At 44.6% G+C, this 12,726-nt stretch overlaps 1 protein-coding gene across 5 annotated transcripts in view; it reads left to right on the top strand.

The window, feature by feature from the left end:
* RASGEF1C (RasGEF domain family member 1C) overlaps positions 1 to 12,726 on the top strand; it is a 72,624-nt gene that overhangs the window by 38,581 nt on the left and 21,317 nt on the right. For 3 of the 5 annotated variants that reach the window (XM_038150116.1, XM_038150117.1, XM_038150119.1), the window contains 4 exons: positions 4,901 to 5,083; positions 6,699 to 6,821; positions 7,048 to 7,113; positions 9,295 to 9,432. In XM_038150116.1, coding sequence (XP_038006044.1) covers positions 4,901 to 5,083; positions 6,699 to 6,821; positions 7,048 to 7,113; positions 9,295 to 9,432 — 510 coding nt within the window. The remainder of the gene's footprint in view (positions 1 to 4,900; positions 5,084 to 6,698; positions 6,822 to 7,047; positions 7,114 to 9,294; positions 9,433 to 12,726) is intronic. The other 2 variants (XM_038150120.1, XM_038150121.1) reach the window with 1 other exon arrangement.

Here is a 12,726-nt window from a genome sequence, read left to right as displayed (position 1 = left end):
ATGCTCCCTGAATGCTGACTTGCCAGAGTGACCCTGGAGCCTCCCTCATCACAGATGGATACCCCAGCCTCCACACCTTCCCTTACCACCCTCCCTAGCTCCTGTAATTCTGCTGGGAGATTGTCAGAAGCTTGTGCCTTTCATCCCTGAAGTGGGAAGGCTTTTATTTATTTGGTTAATCCAAAAGTTAAGTGGGTGGGAAGATAAGTCGGCAGCCCCGTTCCCTTTGTCACATGGTACCAACTCTTGTTTCCCCTTGAGAGAGGCAGAGCAGATGGAAGGCAGAGATGAAATGAAGATCAAAAGTAAACAGTGTGATTAGGTTTTTGATAAAGGATAAAACACTTATCACATCAAAAGCACTGAAAACCACATTAAATGTTTCCTGAACGTTTCGTGTCCACGTAAGCATTAACTGCACTTGCCATGGGGACACTTGTATCAGCAAGTGGTGGAGCTGGGGGATGCTGGGGGGCGTTTACCCTTGTGGCTGTGCTGCAGGTCACCTGCCTGGCCCAGGAAGGCAGAGCTGGCAGCCTGCAGCCGTCCTCTGGCACCTTGAACCTCTCCTGCTGCAGATCAGCGGGCCCACGTGCGTGCTTAGGACTCCTTTAAGCCTCCTCAGTCTTCCAGGTCTGGGCACTGGTTTTCCAGAGATTTCAAGGCACTTGCAGATGTAGATAGGTGCAGAATTTGTGGGTAATTTTTCTCCCAAGCACTGGTGATCCTTTGGTTCCATGCTTTAGCTCAGTGAATCAAGTCCTGAAATATTTTGTGTAAGCAGCATCATTTGGAGTGAGAAGTGTCTATGTCTTTTTTTATCACTGTGTTGTAGTACTGGGTGGTGCTGGCCAGTGAAGGAAGATAAAAAGGTGTATGTTGCCATTATTTTTTAAATGGTGGTGTGATTGCTCTGGCCACTGCTGATAGACATAACGTTTTGGTAAAATTAATGCAAAATGTTACCAGCCCAGCCCAGCAGCATTTGGTGTTCCTTTTTCCAGGCAGTGCTGAGTCCAATCTGCCTTTGTTTCCAATTTATCATCTTGTTTTTCTGTAGGCAAGGAAGGAGGCTCATGCCCTGCCTTCTGCCACATGGGAGGTTCAGTGTAACAGAGACCAGTCCCAGGCACAGTCTGCCTCTGGATTTTCTTTTTGGTTTTTTTAGCCAGTGCAGAAACACTTTCCTGTCTCCTGGTCTCAGCCCTTCAGAGCACAGAGGTAGTTTAAATGCTGTGTGTGTGCAGCCACATGTATCATCAGTCATTTTGCATGTTGGGGGTGGAAGTTTGCCCTTTACTAGCATCTCACCATCTCACTTCCTCCAGAGCACCATTTATCAGCTGAAATTGGCATCAGATTTGCTTCTGAAATGAGAGGAACAGCAAAACATTGTGTGTTGAATTGGATGAAAGTTCATGGATGCACCTGCTGAATCACATGCTTGAATCTCATTGACTTCAGGTTAAGTCCAAGAGGTTTTCAAGTGAGGTTTTGAGTCATTTTTACTACATTCAAGCTGTTGTTTCCAGGAAAAGCAGAAAAACCTTTTTTTTTTCCAAGAAAGACTTCTTTACAAATATCTAATATTCTGGACTCAATTTTTACTTGCCAGGGTTTATATTGAAAAGCTCAGAAATGGGGCAATACTTGAGTGGAAATGTGTGTGTTAGAGTCACAGAGAAGCTAATCAGAAGCAACCTCTTGCACTCATTAGTCCAAGTTCCCACTTGAAGAAGGGCTTCAAGTTTGCTCAGAGTCTTGTCTAGTTGAGTTTTGAAAACCTCCCAGGATGGACATTGAACATCCTGTCCAGGTTCCTCTTCCACACTGCTCGGGGATGATTTTCTCTTCAGCTGGAATTTCTCTGCTGCAGCCTGGGAGTGCTGCCTCTCATCCTGTCACTGCCCTTCAGGGGAGGGTCTGCCTCTGTCTGTGCTGCCTTTTCCATCATCCAAAGAGGTCAATAAGACAAATTTCCTTGGTTGTTTGCTTGTTTGTTTTCCTCTCAGTGCTTCCCTTGTTTCTGTATTCTGTGAGTGATTGACAGCAGAACCTTGTCTGTGTATTTGGGCTCTTTCAAAGAAAGATCTTGTTTCTATTTAGTACTCTTGAAAAGAGAACTCTGGAAATGTATGAACAGAAAAAGAAATTAGGCAGAGAAGTCCCTGTCCCGAATTCATGTCTGTCAAATGCTAATGTTAGTTATTTTTGAGCTTAGCAGTGCAAGAGTCTTTTATCCTTTGTACAGCTGGCCTCATCCTGCTGTGAATGTAACATAAAAGGGAGCAAAAGGCATCTGTTAAAACCTTCAAGTCTTCTTTGGTGGCAAGTAAGGTGGCAGTCATCCACCAGCTCAGATATGACACAGGCCTTGCCTGAAAACTTGAGGTTACTCAGGAACTTCATAATAAAAAAGTCAAATTTAATTTTTTGACAATACCCAAGACAGATGTCTCAGTGACAGTCGTACAGCTGTTTTATTTCCTTTTTAAAAATGTACTTTGTCTAAAAAAGCATTACCATGTATTTCAGCAAGATTTCTCATTTAATACTATGCAAAAGTTCAGGCAATATCCTGTTTAGATGCTTTCTATCTGATAATAAAAATGGCATTGACAGTGAGAGATTGCACTGAATAAATCATTAGTTGTGAGTTCTGTTTTATGCTGCAGCCAGGATGTGTCCTGTAAGTTCACAGCTGTTCTAACTTTTCCTTTTCCTCATCTAGACAGCTGCATGTCCATGAGATTTATTTCTTGATCTGTGTGGACATGAAATCCTTCTTGGGATTATTGCCATAGAAACAAGCCATAACATAGAGCGTGTTAGAAGTAACAAATGGGATTTGGCAGTCCTTCCCATTTACTACACAGAGTCTGAGCTATGTGCTACAAAAAGCAGCAATTACTTGCTCTCAGAGCTTTATTAACAGGCACATCTGCACGTTCATTAGAACTAGATGCTTCAACTTCCATCCTGGCTGGGATGGCATTTACATATTCTGGTCCTTAAACTAAAATCCAACATCTAGTTTATTTCCCAGTCAAGGTAGGAATTGGTTAGGTTTGACATTTTGGTTCCTTTTTGTTGGTTGCAAATCCCAGAGGCAGCCTGTGTGAACCTCCCAGAAGGAGATAAGGGATGGAACTGCTGGCTCCAGGGAACGCTCCCTCCTTTGAAGGATGAAGTCACCCAAGTTTTGCTTGTAAAGCCTGATCTCCCACGGAGCTGGGACTCAGCTCCCAGCCTCTCCCAGGGCTTCCCACCCTGCCTGGCTTACAGGAATGATTCCCTTCTCCTCAGTGGCCCAGGGTGGCCCTGAGCTGGGGGAGTAGATGGGCTGTGCCAGGCAGGGAAGGGTTTTTTGCAGGAGTGAGCTCAACAAGCTGTACCTGGAGCTGAGGCTGGGCTGACTGCCTGGGTCACAGCACAGCTGCTGATCTACATGGGGGAGAAAGGCAAACTCCAAATTCTAAACCAAAGCCGTGGGTCAGCTTTTGAAATGGTATGGGATAGTAAAGAGGCAGAAAAGCAGAGAGAACAGAATACAGAAAAGGGCAGAGGAATGTATTTAACCCCACGGTGTGTCTGCTGGCTGTGTGTGCCCCAGCCCTGGCAGTGCTGTCCCCATGGCCCTGGGCCTTCTGCCATGGGAGCTCACTGCTGGCTCAGCAGGGCACGGGGTGCAGATCTTGCTTGGCTCTGATGCTCTTCTCTTATCTCTTTTCTATCCTCCCTTTTATGAGGTAAAATCAAACATGAAAACAAATAGTCAGGTCACAGAAGGGTCCCTTGCTCTGGATGATGCATTTGCAGACATGGAAGGGAGCACACACTGTTCTTTTCCCATCCATGTCCTATAATGCTGCCTCTAGCTGAGAGAGGAGCAGCTTCCAGGAGGGATTTCAGAGGCAGCTGGAGATGCTTTAAAACTCTCAGGGCAAAATCTCTCATCCCTCTGCAGCAATTCAAAAACAAAACAACTTTGCTCAACAGGAGGAACATTCAAAGCTGATTGTAAACCACAAAATCAAGATGAAACCTAGAATGCAACCTGAAAAACTCAGATAACTGAAATATAGGGATTTGAATGTGGGCTATGTGCTCAGAGTCTGCCTGGCCTCCTTTTCAGAAGTGCTGGGGACTGAGCAGCTCTAGTGAAGGCGATGAGTGCTCAGGATTTCTTTGAAACATTTATTTAGTACCTAAGTATAGATCTAGGACTGACTAACTTTGGGCTCCAAATATAGTTCAGGTGTCTGCCTTCTCACTCTTCCTCATTTCTCTTTTCCTTGCTATTTAATCTCTTCATCAGTTCCCACATTCTCTGTTTCCTCCAACTCCCTTCACTTTTCCATCCTCCCCCAGTTGACTTCTGCTCCTATCTCCTCACTCAATCTGACACCTCTGCTGTCCCATGGGAGCCACAAGGCTCCAATCCCAGGCAAGCTCTAGGTGGCACCACTTTTCTCTCCCTCACACCTAAATTCTCCCTGCTTCATTCTCAGGAGGGCAGAGGTTCAAACAAACTGCTTCATCCTGTTCAGGAGCCTGCTGAGGTTTAAGTCCCAAGTATCTCCTGTCTCCTGTGTGGGCCTGACCAGAGATGGCAGTGAAAAGGGAATCATCACAGCCACTCTTGACTGGGGGGGAGCCCAAAGTAGCTGCCATCACTTTCTGGCCCAAAAGCATAAATCAAAATGCTCCATTTTCTGTGTTCTGCCCATTGCAGGAGTGATCTGCCAGTGGCAGCAATGAAAGAGACGGGAGGTTATCAGGAAGGGATCGTGTTAATTTTGTGCACAGGAAGCTCTCATTAGTGGCTGTGTTGTTCAAATCAGCCAGAAGACAGATGTGGCTGTGGATCTGATGGATCTTGTCCCTGTCTCTGTTGCAGGAAGGCATGCCCCAAACACTGAGTTCCACCAGTATGTTTACCCCATGTGGCTTCAGCCCTCATCTACATACTTCAAAAGAAGGTGAACAAGGAGGACTGATCTTCCAGGATGGAAACCTTACCTCAGCATCTCTGGATGCTCTAATCCAGCATCTGATACCTACCACTGATTACTACCCTGAAGTAAGCAATTCACAGTATAATAAATGGTTTCAATTTGATGAATTGGGGCAGCACTTTATGCAAAAGTGCAAATGTGTTAAATTTTGAATTAAGAGGGCTCATTTAAAAGCTGCATACAATTAAAGCTTGGTAAATTGATGCATTGCTTTAAATGCTGTTTCACTGCTGTATAATTGTTCCCATGAAAAAGCAGATCCCAAAGATGATGCTGCCTTTAAATAAGAGAACAGGGTTGGGGGGGAGCTGTCGTGGTGATGAATTAGTGATGTAGCAGTTGGAGCTTTTCAAAAATAGCAGTGCTTCCCAGAGAGGTTTAGAGGAAAACTGTAGCAAAAAACTCCCAAGTCTGAACTGGCATTAAATTAGCTGAATTTCAGTGGCTGCTGAATCCATCCAGGTTTGCCTGTATGTACAGAGCATTCCCTTGGTGATGACAGAGATGATTCTTCTGGTGGGTTTGTAATTTACCTGTATTGTATTCACAGCTTTGCAGCCACTGGACAGCACAGTCCAGATCCTAATCCTTGCTCCATCAGTGGAAATTAAGTGTTTCCTCACCAAGAGTGTGAGGATCTAAACTGGAAGCAGGTTTATGGTCCTGCAAGCTATTGACTTCACTGGATTTTGCACATCCTCAGTGGAATTCAGGCAGAGTTTGACTGGAAGACTTTTAAGTGCTAATATATCTCCATGGCTTGTATTTCAAAGCACAGAGGAGCATTGACTTCTGGGTACTTGAGGAGACTGGGAAAGTTATCAATGCAGAGCAGGCAGCATGTTTTAAATTACCCAGAGCTCAGTTCCTGATCAGCTAAAAATAAGTAATAAAGAAGCATCTCAATTAAAAAAAAAAAAAAAAAAAGGGACAGAAAGGCAATAAAAATAGGTAATGGGCAGATCAGGCTGTGAGATTTTCATTAGGCAGTGTATGGTATGTAATATTATACCTGCTGCTTGGGAGCATGGCTAGGGCTGGGGGAAAGGAGATAATTCAGGTGCGAGGATGCAAGGAGGGGTCAGGACGCAACAACTGAGACTTCATGCATGTATTTTAAATTCACTGCTGGAATAATTTGAATAATCCAAGGATTTATCCAGCAGACCTGCTTCCCACAGCTTCACAGATGTGGAACTGCACATGATATGATTTGGCTGATAGAAATGAAATTTGGGGAGTTAATAGAATAAATGAAATATTGCTTAAAATAGGCTGGGTGATATCTGCAGCGCAATATCAAGATGTGGCTGACATGGAGGTGTCTGCAGGTCCCAACCCAGTACAACACAGAGATTCCTGCCCATTTAGCTGTAGTGTCTCCAGCATCCTGGCTGGGCTGGCTCCGGTGCCTGGGCTTGCTCCTGCACGCTCTCTTCACTGGATGTTTGCCCAGGGTTTAGGCAACCAAGGGCTGGAAGTGGATGCTGTGGAGGAAGGAGATGCTGCTGCCTCCTGTGCTCAGTGTAACCAGTTCAAGGGTGAGGAATTGTTATGTCTTTTAGTTCATAAAGATCTTGCCAGGTAGAAATGAAAAAGCTGTGAAGTTCAGGGCTTTTACGGGCAATATTGCCCACTGTGTGACTGCTTACAGTAGGTCTGCTTGTCTTTCTCCTGCAGAAAGCCTATATCTTTACATTCCTGCTGAGTTCCAGACTCTTCATTGAGCCCCATGAGCTTTTGTCCCGAGTGTGTCACAAGTGCATCGAGCAGCAGCGGCTGGATGACCCCGTGCTGGACAAGGTTAGTGTTGACAGCAGAAAAATGTGAGGTGTTTTCGATGGGTAGAGGATTCTGAAGCTCTGGTGTGTGTCCCTTGCCTCTCTTTAGATTGAATAAATCTTTCTGATAAAGGATTTGCCACTGAGATCCTGCCATTGAGGCATCCTGGTATCCATGTCTGAGAGCAATGCTTCAGGCAGCAGTCACTTCAAATCTTCTTCTAATTTTCCCTTTCCCCCTGTCTCAGTCTTCCCAGGTGACTTGCCTTCTTAACTTCTTTAAGGCTCTGGGGAAGCCTGCAGGATGCAAGGAGGTAGGACATAACCCTCACACACTGTCAAGTGCAGATGTCCACACACCACTCTCTCCCATTTTTACTTACTGTCTCTGCCCCTTTGCTTTCTTGCTCCTGGTACAGTAATATTTCCTCTTGGCCTTCCCTGTCACTTTGAGCACCGTGTAACCAGGTGCCCACCACCCTCCTTCCCTCTGCCCTCAGAGCAGCACCAGTGGAGCCCCAGGAATGGGCAGGAGCAGCAGTGGTGCCCTCACAGGTGAGCAGAATGAGAAAATCCAAGCTGTTCCTGCCTCAGCACTCTTCCCACTTTGCCCCAGGGACTGTGCAGCCTGGTACAGTGCATAGGAACACGTGTGCATCCTCTGGCAGTGCCACAGACAGTGCAGAGGTGATGGGTCCCACTGGATGCTGCGCTGGGTTCTGCCCAAGCTCTCCTTGCTGCATTGATGAGCACGTGGTTGGTATGTTATCTGGAGCAGGAGCTGCACCTTCAGAGCAGTGGAGGGAACAGAACATGCATTTGTTGGAAATTTCCAGAAATTCTGAAATTTTCAGGATCAGGCTTTCCAGCTTTTAAGTTTGGCATCAGATACTGAGTCACCAACATCTGACCATGTGCTTTTTTTTTGCACAGACAACTGGTTCCATGAGTAGCAGGAGCTCTGCCTTCACTGTGGAGAGCCATTCTCCAGAATGCTCAGCAATCCCAGCCTTGGGTTACCCATACAGTCAGTGTTAATAGAAATATCTGTATGGGGTGAACCATGTGAACCATGCAAAACAAGTTTTCTAAGGTGTGAGGTTCTGTTCTCCAATTCTATGACAGATACAAGTTTAGGAGGATTAAATGTGAGCATTGCAAAGTTCTGCTGCTCATTAAACTCTTAAGAAATTAAAAACACTGTCTTATTATGAAGACTTCTTATCTGCCTGAAGTTCATCTGGGTGTTGTAGCAATAAAACTGGGCTGGTGGGACGCAGCTGATTTTGTGTTCCCAAGAGTGGGGCTGATTTGGAAAGTTTGTACACAAGTAACCTGCCATCCCATGTCCTGTGACTTGCACAAAGTCCTCTCCATCAATTCATAATGCAGTTTACACAGCTGGAGCAAATGTCTCCCCAGACCTTTGTAGTTCCCAATAAAGCTTTCCCTTTAGCAGCCACCTGCTGGTCTTTGAGCCTGAGCTTAATGCTAGCTGACAGCAGTTATTTTTAGAGATGTGGTTCATTGAAACCTGTTGTTGGTGGAAAGCTGAAATACGCATTTTGACCACCTTGGTTGAAAAACAAAGAGCCAGGGAGCTTAAGAGTATAATTTTTCCTGATTACAGGGTACACTTCAGCTGCAGTACGTGGGGATGCAGAAGAAGGCTGTTTGTTTCGGTCTGTGTTTTCCGTAAATAAAAATGCAGTTTGTTTTTTAACACCATTTCCTTTTCACATAACAAAGGATTAAAGCTTTGGGAGCAGGCACACTGGCTGTCTTTTGAGATAACACTAATGCACCAGTTGTGCCATTCCCTGCATTTCCCTCCTTGCCCCATCCCAATCCTCAGATAAACCTCCACCAGAAGTGGGCATCAGCTGTATGCTGTGTGAGTGTCCTTGTCCCATCTTGACCTTGAGCTCATGTGGGAAGAACATTACCAGCAGCCCAGGTAAAGTTACAAAAGTGCTGCTGTTTTGTTCACCTATTTCTTCATTGTGCATCTGCCACTGGTCACTAAGCAGATTTCTTCATACAGCCAGAAAGCAAAGGAGCAAGAAACCTCTTTAATGGTCAAGAAATCCACTGCAGTTTTTCAGAGAAGGATGAAAATATAGAAGGGTTCTAAGTACAAAAGGAAAGAACAAATGGTTTGATCAGCAAAAAGGCCAGATGTTTTAAAAAAAGGTATAAAGGTTGCACCAACAAAATGTCCATCCAGGCATAAACAGGTCAATTGCATGTGCAGAATACTTGAATCTGCATGTAAAACAGGCAGTTGTGCATGCACCTGAGCTCTGGTACATTTTGCATGCCAAAATGTATTATTTGTGCACCACACTCTGAATGCATGTGTGCAGGTTTTGCAGGTGCAACAGAAATGCCTTCTTTGAAAACCTGGCCCCACGTTCAGTGACACACACAGAGAGAGACTTTAATGAGTGAACATGTTTCAGTCCCTGTCCATCATTCAATGGTTTGTATTTCAGGCTCGAATCAGAAAATTTGGACCCAAAATCTTACAGTTGCTGACAGAGTGGACAGAGACATTCCCGTATGACTTTCAGGAAGAGCGGATGATTGGCCATCTCAAAGACATGATTCACAGGATAGCCCCATGTGATGAGGTGAGAATGCCTGACTTGGGATGTTCTGCTGATACATTAAATTCATTTTCCCACTTGGTTCCTCCTTTTCCTCTTTTTCCTCCATTCTGTTCCATGCCTCTTCCTGGATACTCCCAGAGTTTTTTTTTTCTGCAATAGTGTAAAAACCTGTAGTATCTTCCCTGAAAGCCACATCTCTCTTTAGGTGCTCCTGGGGCAGTGAGCATTGGAATTTATCTCCTGCACATTGAATTGTAGGATAACAACATTCCCATTTTATAGAAGGAATATGTGAAGGCACAGCATAGTCTGAATGTGCTGGTGACAATTCAAATAGCAGCAGAGCTGTGATCTCCCAGGTTACAATCACAGCCTGCTTTGGGTTGGAAGGGACCTTAAAGACCATCTTGTTCCACATCCCTGCCATGGGCAGGGACACCTTCCTCTAGACCAGGTTGCTTCAAGCTCTGTTCAACTGGCCTTGAACGCTTCCCAGAGTGGGGCATCCACAGCTTCTCTGGATCCGAGTTCTTATATTATTCCCTGTCCATGGACACGTGGCTTGTCTGGGAGCATGGAGGTGGCAGAAGACAGCAGTGTGTGGCATGCTGAGCACAGACTCAGGCTAGAGGTCTGTATGGTTCCGGGGTTCAAATATGTGAGCTCTGTGTGTGGCACAGTGGGTCACAGTGAATGGAGCCTCTGGGAGACCTGCTTGCACATTCAGGTGGGTGAACCCCATAAATTAATTCGGAAACATTAAAAAGACCACAAAGTTTATGAAAATAATAAGCAAATAGTACGCTGAGAGTCTCTAATTACTGCTAGGTTAACTGTGGGATGTGGAAAACTTCAGTCCCACTGGCTACATGAAGGCCTGGCCTCGAGCCACAGAGGGGTGCAGTCCAGTAGAACAACAAGAACATATCCATGAGGATGAGAGAGAGGACAGAAGGAATTAGCAGGGCTGCAGCACACAAAAATGAAATTGGGCTCTCCTATGCACATGAAATATGTCATAAATGGAAACAGCTGCTCTTGGGCTGGGCTGGCAGCATGTGTGGCACTTCCAGAGAGCTGTAGGCTGGCACGGATTGGCTGCCTGGGCTGGGCAGCCCGTGGGAGAGAAGGGGTAGGATGGGGAAGCTGTGAGACATGGTGGAGGTGAAGGCAACAAAAAAATTCAGAAGGAGCCAAAGTGGCTTTAGTTACATTAGTCAGAGTAGTAGAATTCCCTCAAGGAAAAGAGGCAATGGACTTGCTCCTGGCCAGCCACAGCAAAAGATGCCTTGCAGCCCTTCAGCATCAGAAGTGAGGGAAACCCATGCAGACCCTCCAGAATTGTGTCCACCAAAGGATGGAGAGCAGGGACTTAGAATGTGCTCTTTACCAGCAGTAGTTGCCCTGGTAAAGGATCATAAATGCTATAAATCAACTTTCTGCATGCAAAGCAGTGGTTTATTTGCCTAACCTGAGCAAGCACTGCCCACCTTTGCTCTGGAGCGTGCACAGCTGTGTACAAATCCTTGTGGGTGCCCTGGGGGGCCTCAGACTGCATTAGTTTCAAATCACTGTTTTTCAGATATTACTAGGCACTGTAATTGCAAGTGATTATGCCAGAGCAAAATCAATAATTAATTTAAGAAACAGCTCATATCCTCCGAATGCAAATTTCCTTTTTTAAGGGACAGCACAGAACAGTGATGGTGACCATTGGTTTTTTGGAAGAAACTTGTTCCCGTTGTGAACCACGGAAGTTAAAGACTGAAAGATTTGTGATGTCATCCAGCCCATGTAGGTCAGTGCAGGATTTTCCCCTGCAGTGTCTGCTCCTGTTCTTTGTAGAGTCCACTTTCTAAAGGCTGTGATGTGCTTATAAAGGTGTCCATGCTGAGAAGCATTTCTTAGTAAGTGCTGTGATTTGCATTTAGAGTTAGAAATTTTAATTAAAATTTGAGCTCCTAAGCCACCTGCTGAGGCCTGCTGTCTTCAGAGGAACTTTCCTAGTTAAGAACGAAACATTTTCTTTAAATATTAAACAGAAGTGTGCTTCTTTTGACTGTTAATGTGGCAGTGAAGTGAAATTGGTTGATAAGTCCAGCATGCAGCCCCTGTGCAGTGGGGGGTCACTTTGTGGCAGGATAATTACTAGCACGTTGAAGGTAATGAACAATGTTGTTTTCAGTTAGTGGATGTAGTTTAAAGAAGGCAGGAAAGGCTTTTAGAAGGGCAAAAGCAGGATTTTTTTTTAATTTCTCTCTCAATATGCACAGAAAAGCTTTCTAAGCAAAGGTGCACCCAACTGATTTCCAGTGAGTCTCTTCAAGAGCTCTGATTTCTGTGTAATTGTTTGTGTCCTTTAAGTGTGTCTCTTTTTTTTCATTCTTTAGTAGGTGGTTGGCTTACATGAATCTTTCTTTACTGTTGTCTATATCTATTTTTTGTGCCATATTCCCTACAAAATGAGGTGAAACTAGATCTCTTGATAAAGATTTATTGAAAGACTGGCTAATATGCATGTCTTTCAAGAAATTTTATGCAGCTATTTGTCTTTTTGTCCAAACTATGAAGAATTTGATACTGCATAGACATGGCTGGTCCAAGATTTTTCATCTAAACTCCTTCTAGAAGGAGGAGCTGGGTTTCCAGCCAAGTCTTTTGGCCAGATGTTTTTTATTCATTAGAAGGCTTGGCTTTAAGTGCTGTCCCCCCACCCCCAAAAAACTGAGTTTCTGTTTACAAAATAAGTTCACAAAATGCCAAATATGTCACTATTTGAGTTGTCACTAAAAAAATCACACTGTGTTCACAGAGCTTCATGAGCTGTGTTGAGATTTGCAAACACACCTGGATGTAAAACAGAGAAATATTTAGATGGTTGCCAGTAGTTTGGGTCCAGAACAGTCTTTGTTACTCAAAACTGTGGTCAGCTGTTGACATGAGGATTTACATGAAGAAGAAGGCCTTTCTTGGAGCTAATATACATCAGTAACAGATAAAAACTGAAGGAGTGGGGTTTTCCTCAGTCAATTTTCACTCCACCTTTGGGATTTGATTCCAAATACATTGTGTGTTGTCATTCTTCAAGACATGTCCCTCCTGCCTTCTGGGTACCTTCTTCATTTCAGACTTAACAGCTGTTTTACAAAAAAGAGCCTGACTTATCCTGCTCATCTGGTACATGTTCTAGCCCAGCTCAGCAGAACATCTTCCTTAGGTGAAAGGAGAGCGATGTGAGTCCAAGAGAGCAGTGTGAAACCTTTTGCTGGAAAAGCTGCATCAAAGTTACAAAGTGTTGTGGCAAAAGTTGAAGCA

The sequence above is a fragment of the Motacilla alba genome, chromosome 13, assembly GCF_015832195.1.
Source record: "Motacilla alba alba isolate MOTALB_02 chromosome 13, Motacilla_alba_V1.0_pri, whole genome shotgun sequence".
Taxonomy (NCBI): domain Eukaryota; kingdom Metazoa; phylum Chordata; class Aves; order Passeriformes; family Motacillidae; genus Motacilla; species Motacilla alba.
Note: the sequence above shows the minus strand (reverse complement) of the source record. Positions and strands in the feature narration are given on the sequence as shown.